Source organism: Olea europaea, unplaced genomic scaffold (genome assembly GCF_002742605.1).
Source record: "Olea europaea var. sylvestris unplaced genomic scaffold, O_europaea_v1 scaffold2363, whole genome shotgun sequence".
NCBI lineage: Eukaryota > Viridiplantae > Streptophyta > Magnoliopsida > Lamiales > Oleaceae > Olea > Olea europaea.
The window spans coordinates 64,546-72,085 of record NW_019241761.1 but is presented as its reverse complement, the minus strand read 5'-3'; the positions used below and the strand labels follow the sequence as shown (position 1 = coordinate 72,085).

General features: G+C 37.4%; 2 protein-coding genes across 2 annotated transcripts in view; one reads left to right on the top strand and one right to left on the bottom strand.

Moving 5' to 3' along the window:
• Positions 1 to 1,544: 1,544 nt before the first annotated feature.
• Positions 1,545 to 3,554, bottom strand: LOC111381746 (pectinesterase). Its single transcript, XM_023005561.1, has 2 exons — positions 2,417 to 3,554; positions 1,545 to 2,327 (listed from the first exon to the last, which is right to left on the bottom strand). The coding sequence occupies exons 1-2, from the start codon at positions 3,420 to 3,422 to the stop codon at positions 1,621 to 1,623; spliced, it is 1,713 nt and encodes a 570-aa protein (XP_022861329.1). The 5' UTR covers positions 3,423 to 3,554; the 3' UTR covers positions 1,545 to 1,620.
• Positions 3,555 to 5,834: 2,280 nt separating this feature from the next.
• Positions 5,835 to 7,540, top strand: part of LOC111381739 (reticuline oxidase-like) — a 6,417-nt gene continuing 4,711 nt past the window's right edge. Inside the window, exon 1 of the mRNA XM_023005553.1 lies at positions 5,835 to 7,540. Within this exon, the coding sequence (XP_022861321.1) occupies positions 5,931 to 7,540 (1,610 nt within the window). The 5' untranslated portion in view covers positions 5,835 to 5,930.

The window sequence follows — 7,540 nt, the reverse complement described above, 5'->3', positions numbered from 1 at the left end:
TTCAAACATTTTCAATCTCTTTAATAACAAGTTAGGGCAAGCCATTACTTACCTGAGAAGTGGAATTTCGACGAAAATTGTGGAATTATACCCTTGAGAATTCCACCATCACAATTCATGAGCCTGAAATAAAATTGAAATAAAATTATGATACTTTAACTTATACAATATCAAATTTAAGTAAAATTAAATTTAAGGCATTGTCGCATTGTAAGAAGTTATCCGAATCAATTCCTTCAATTAAGTTATAAAATTCATTCAGTGATACAAAATGGATTTTCTAACTATACAAGTGACAAGTCAATAGTCATTAAGCTGTAATTATTTAAATATCTAAGTTATATATTATAAAAAAAATTCATATTGATGCTAATGATTTTACATTTTTCAAGTTTGACTAAAAGCGACAACTTACATATAAGCTATTGGCTTGAATAAATTCTTGAAATACAGGATCCAATATGAATCTCATCTTCCATTCTCGCTTCTGCTATACGTTAAGGGCCTGAAAATGTTTTCTTGGATTAGTTGGATAGGGTAATACCGTAATAGGAACTAAAGTCTTGAACTATAGAGTCCATACTCCATAGGACAGATAGTCTGAATAATTGGTGGTTCTTGAATTTCATCAATGAAAATTGGAGCTTAGAAAATGAATCATTAGTGACCGCAGAAGTTTTCGGCCCTTGAATTGACAAATACATAATCAACCTCCAATATGATTCTTCATTATCAAAAAAGATAGATTCAACTTATTACACCTTAAGAAAACCAGCCTAGAAGGCTAGAATGTACATCTTCCCCAAGCATATTACACTCTTTGACTTTACAGAATTACAGTATATATAAAAATAATCATAATAATCATGCAACTACAATTCAGTGAATTCACACAATAAAACAAGCAAAACTGCATGATTCAAAGCAATTTGAGAAAATAAATATTTGATATTTAGACTGTATAGAAATCGTCCAGTCACCAAATCTTTACAAATCGTCCAGTCACCAAGTATCTTTAGATTGTATAGAAAGTAAATCCAAATCAAACATTGGTAAATACCATAATAGACTAATAGGAAGTTAGGAACAAAAGTCTTTTAAGTTGAATCAATGGACAATCAAAAATCAAATCTATGAAACATTGAAACCTCTCAAAAATCCAAAAGAAGTGCAGTTATCTCTATCAATCGATACCCATTACGGCATTGCCCAAACCAATAAGCAGGCCCGGTTCTTCACATATTTAATTAAACACACCTTAACCATCTTTTCTCCTTTTAAACTATTAAAGCATAATCTAAGAAACAAAAGGAAAAGATTAAGGAATGAAAATGAATTGTCCCCAATCCATCAATCTCCCTTGATGAATATGAACATTCGAAAAAATTCACAGGATAATACTAATAACAAATATAGAAGAACTAAAGCCAAGAACAGAATCCTATTACTTCTACAAACTGAAAATTTCATAACCACGTCATCATTACTCTCGTTCAAGTAATTATTAGTACTTAAAAATAGCTTAACTTAACCCAAAAGCTAATAAAACATTAAAAGTTAAAATATTTTGATTTCTCATCATTAAGGTTACACTGAACGCCAATACGTATTGTATTTTTTCTAAACTTTCATCATGCCAGAAACATAGGGGATGCCGGTGGGCTTGATCCATAGATCACCACCAAGGTATCTTGCAGGAGTGAAACTCTCAGCAATTTGAGGAGTAATCTTCTTAATACCCTTCCATGTAGCCCTGTTAGCCATGTTGGATCCTGGACCACGGTTCTGGTATTCGCCATAGTAGCAAGTGTCAAGACCGTAGGTTCCAGCCCACGGGGACCAGCCCTCAGGATCAATTAAGGCGTCGATGTAGGATTGCATGATGATGGTTCTTGAGTATTCCTTCCATGGGCGGCCGAGGTAAACCTGGATTGTCTGGTCTTTCGGATTAACAGCGAGCAATGCAGGATCTCCAACAATTTGGCAGTTTTGGAGGACAATGCCCCCTACGCCACGCTTATCTTTCCTTCCCTGAGCAGTGACCATACAGTTCTGGTTAATATCTGGTTTCCTCACAATCATCTTGCAGTTCTGGAACACGACGGCTGCATCGCCAAAGATGAAGTCGATGGTGCCAGATATGGTGCAGTCACGGAAGAATTGGCGGTATGTGTGGACGTAGAGGGTGTCTTGGTATCCATCAATGGCGCAGTTGTGGAAGATCCCCTTATCGGCTGAAACTCGGAGGGCTACAGCTTGGTGCTTGTTGGCTCCAGCTGTGTTCTCAAATCCGATGTCTCTTGCAGTGAACTCTTCACCGTTGACAGCTGAGCAATTTCAAGCAACAAGATTAGAAAAAAAATGTACAATTGAATTTATTCAAAAATCTTGAGATTTTAACGTGAATTTAACTTACCAACTGTTGCAGTGTGGAAAGTCATGGTGCCATCAACATAGTTCTTTCTGCCCGAGATTCTTGTCTTGGTTGGGCCTTCGCCGATCAATACAATCTTATTCATTTTCTTGGGGATAATGACGGTTTCCTTGTAGATTCCAGCCTTGACAAAAATGACAAATGTCTGATTGTTCTTCTCTGGGACAGTTGCGAGGGCTTCATTAATAGTCTTAAACTTTCCACTGCCATCTTGAGCCACCACTGCGTTGGGCTTGAGAGAAGCGGGACTGGCGGCAAGAAGCTTTCGCCTAGCAGCATCAACAAAAGATGGGATTTCCTGAGTATCTCTTGACAGCAATCTCCTGCTGAAGCCTCCTAATTGCAAGTTTCCAAGAATCTGGGAAATGTCAGTAACCATGGCGAGCCCATTGCTTGAAAGCTCGGCCGCAGTTTTCAACAGTTTTTTCATTTTCTCACCAGTGTCACCGGTGGTGTTCTCAAAGCCATCAATGCAAGTTTCTTGATAGGTGATAGAACCACTTAGCCATGTTTTGAGATCTTCGACGTAAACATCCATCTTGGTGACATCAAAATTATCTACCGTCGCAAAAGACCTCTTAAGATCCTCAATGGATGTTTCAAGAAGTTCTTTGCAAGTTTCGAGGGCCTTAGAGGTCATGGGGTCCTTCTCCGCCTCCTTGAGGAGTGAAGAATTGTTAATGACCTGAGCAATATTTTCCTCGGCCACGTTGAATGCAACCTTAATGAGTTCTCTGGGGTCGCTGGTGTTTTTGGCGGACGAGAGGCTGTTTTTGCACGTCTCCTTGTAATCTGTGGGAGCGCAAATGCTGTCAATAGCCTTGGTGGAGGTGCTTATTTCGCCACCGCCATTAGACTGGCTGCCGTCGCTAGCAGGGGCACTGCCGTTTTTCGAGATGCTAACGGTCACAGCAACAACCATGGCCACCAAGAGAATTGAAGAAAAGCCAGCTACGGCTATCTTCTTCTTCTTTCCCTCAAACCCCATTTTCTGAATCAAAATCCTATTCCTGTTTTTGGTTTTTTTTTAACTTTTTCTCCCTTTTTTTTTTTTGGCCCCCTGGTTGGAGAGAAAGACAGAGCTTTTATTAAAGGGGTTTCTAGGTTATTATTGGATTCCCCTTTTGCTCTGGGACGATTTGTTTGTGCAAAATGAATACCTTATTTATAGTGCAGGAACGTGAACCGGAGAGACAAACGAGCCATATAAGTTTCAAAATCGTTAGTTTCTGTTTGAGGAATTTGAGGTTGTCCCTTCCTAAAAATCAGGATTTGCATGCAGATTAATGGAGATCCAGACTTCTCATTGATGCAGACACAAACATGAATTCTCCTACAATTTTTGTTGACCACTCTACATGGCCATGCAGGAATTATTTTTTAGGTTTCGTACGTAGTCCAATATTTTTATGATTTCATTCTTTTTTTACCATATATATGCTACAGTATAAAGCATACATTTTCTTAAAAAATAACTATCATAAAATTCAATTCGTTTTCAATATTGAATCATACGGAAAAAATGGAATTAGCATTTAGATATATTTTTTGGTCATATTTAGAAGATATTTTCTTAAATTTCTTCTAATTTACAAAGGAAAATTTAGAAGTAAAGAAACAAAGTGCAGGAAGAAGTAAACACTTTTCCCTTGATCATTGGATGATATATTTACGTAGTGAAGCAGGACCTGTAAAGTATGAGTATATACTCTAATTACACCGGTAAAATTGGAGAGAGTTTTGAAACCAAATATATCGAATTCAAATATGTTAACTATTTCAAGAAAAAAGCTTGGAAAATCTAAGGTGATCTAACATTATTTTTTTGGCCCCCATTATTTCACAATATAATCTTTCACTCTCTTATTTTCGACTACACAATTTTTTATAAAATTATATTATACGTAAATTGAAGACTTTTCTTCCTTTTTCAACCGCATATTTTCCAAAAAAATATTATTCCAAAAATTTTAAGGGGGCCAAACTGGGCTTGATGTTAATACATATATGCAACATAACATCAAACCTTATTGTTAATACTTGACCTAGTGAATTATCTTTCCTCGCTCCATCACTATGATCAGTTTTTACATGTGCTGAAGGATCAACCACAAGCAGAAAAGATTTTAATCATCAACATGGGGAAAAAAATGTAATGGTTCAACTTTGAGTTTAAATTGATTGAGAGAATTTCGAAAATATCACGAGATGCAATGTTCCCATGCAGCAATGTCGACATTAGCATCATCACGAAGTAAGTCCTTATACGTAAACCCAATAGTTCTCGAGGAACTATTGTTACTTTCGCTCCCGATGCGTCGCCTCATCCATTAAGATGATGGTCAACCCCCTCAGTCCATGCACAACTTTGGCAAGCGTCGGTGTTTTTATGTTGTGTGCTTGGCAAATTATATTCTTTGAAAAATTCATATGCAGAGTTTGAATGAGGCTTATTTCAACTACACTATAATTTTTCGCGATAGTACTCTAATCTGCATCAATAATTTGAAAATTTTGGTTATGAAATTGAACCAAATTGAAATCATTTGCTTCGGTTCCATAATTGCAAAATGGAAATAATTAGAGGTGTCCATCCAGGCCGCTGAGCCTCTTCTTCTGTCATTTTGCCTGATAATAGTTTGTCGGTTAAAATGTCCAAAACCTTCCCATGTAAGCGGCCAAAAAGAAAAAAATAAATAAAATAACCTTTTTAGAATGACTTTTTTAACTTGTTACTTACCCTTCTTATGTACCAATCCTNGCCAAAAAGAAAAAAATAAATAAAATAACCTTTTTAGAATGACTTTTTTAACTTGTTACTTACCCTTCTTATGTACCAATCCTCAAACTCTTATTCTCGATTGTGGGAAACACAATCCTGAATCAACCAACGCAAAGTCCCACAATCCTGAATCAACCAACGCAAAGGAGAATTGGTCATAACAAATGTCAATCTTTATAGTAAATCTGAGTGTCTATTTTCTTGTGGTATTATGATTGAAGATATTTATTATATGTGTAGAGCAGACAGGGATAAGATTCCAAGTATGTACTTCTATTCATTTCTAGATTTTTATTATGATGTCAATTTCATTATGTTTATACCACATGATAACTGCAAGGTCAATTAAACTCGGGCAAACTCTACGTTAAAAGTTGATTAATTATTTCCATGCAACTATACAAAATTAATAATGGCTGCAGGCCTGGCTTCTTGCAGTTGGCTGGTTTCGTTATAATCCATATAAAATTAAGTACATTTACTATGTATTGTCCATACAAATATGATTGATTACAAATGATGTATAATTTTTTTTTGTCTGGTTCTATTGAGGTCCAGCATTAAGAAAAGAAAGCCGGCCACGTTTAATGATGTTCTTTTGCAAAGGTCTCTCCACCCTTTTGTCCTCAAACGGCGAAATGATTCTCCAATCTGTATCATATAAGCCCACTTCCTGTCAGTGCTTCAGCAGCCAAAAAATTAAAACAAATCCAAATGAAGTTCTTAATTACGTTTCCCTCTTTGATCATTTTCATCTATTTGGTTCCTTCAGTTTGTGATTCACATGCAGAAGCACAAACTCTTGCTTCTTGTTTGATGGATCAAGGTGTTTATAATTTCTCTTTATACCCGAGTACTTACGATAACGATCCTACTGTTTACTTCAAGTTTCTTGGGTTTTCGATTCAAAATCTGCGTTTTTCAGACTCTTCAGTGCCCAAACCAATGGCCATAATCATGCCAGAGAGCAAGGAGCAGTTGATGAACAGTGTTTTGTGTTGTGGGAAAGGATTGTGGGAAATTAGAGTAAGGTGTGGGGGGCATAGTTATGAAGGCACTTCATATGTAGTCAGTGATGGGAATTCGTTTGTTTTGATTGATATGATGAATTTGGATAGAGTTTCTGTGGATTTGGATGCTGAAATGGCTTGGGTGGAAGGCGGTGCAACTCTTGGCCAGACTTATTATTCTATTGCAGAATCAAGTAGGTTCCATGGGTTTTCGGCAGGGTCTTGCCCGACCGTCGGGATTGGTGGGCACATTGCGGGTGGTGGATTCGGGTTGTTGTCGAGAAAATATGGTGTTGCTGCGGATAATGTGGTGGACGCACTTCTGGTCGATGCTCATGGGAGGTTACTGAACAGGGAAGCCATGGGAGAGGAAGTTTTTTGGGCTATCCGTGGAGGGGGCGGAGGAATTTGGGGCATTGTTTATGCTTGGAAAATCCAACTGCTGAAAGTACCTGAAATTGTAACTGGTTTCATTGTTTCAAGGCCTGGATCAAAGCGTTACGTGGCGAATATAGTTCAGAAATGGCAACATGTGGCACCAAGGCTAGAAGACGAATTTTATTTGTCTGCTTTTGTTGGTGCTGGATTGCCACAAATGAAAAAATCTATTGGAATTTCAGCTACGTTTAAAGGGTTCTACCTTGGTCCAAAAGCAGAAGCTCTCAAAATCATAAGAAGCTCTTTTCCCGAATTGGGGGTTCTTGAAGAAGATTGCAATGAAATGAGTTGGATTGAGTCTATTCTTTACTTCTCAGGATTGGATGATGGAAGCTCGATGTCTGACTTGAAAAATCGTTACTTGCAGGATAAGCACTATTTCAAGGCAAAATCGGATTACGTGAAGACTCCGATTTCAAGAATTGGTATAACTTCAGCCATAAACATTCTTGACAAAGAGCCGAAAGGGTATGTCATTTTAGACCCTTATGGTGGAATTATGGAAAAAATTAGTAGTGATTCCATTGCCTTCCCACATAGAAAAGGTAACCTTTACACAATACAGTATGTAGTCGAATGGAAAGAGGAAGACAATGCCAAAAATGGAAAGAATTATATAGACTGGATACGAGGATTTTACAATTCAATGGCACCCTATGTATCATCGGGTCCGAGGGCTGCTTATATAAACTACATTGACTTTGATCTCGGAGTCATGTACCTATTAAACAGCAGTGCCCCTTCTGATGATGCTGTGGAAGAGGCCAAGGTTTGGGGTGAGAAGTATTTCTTAAAAAACTATGACAGATTGGTTAGGGCAAAGACATTGATAGATCCATTTAATGTTTTTAGGCATCAACAAGGCATCCCTCCGAT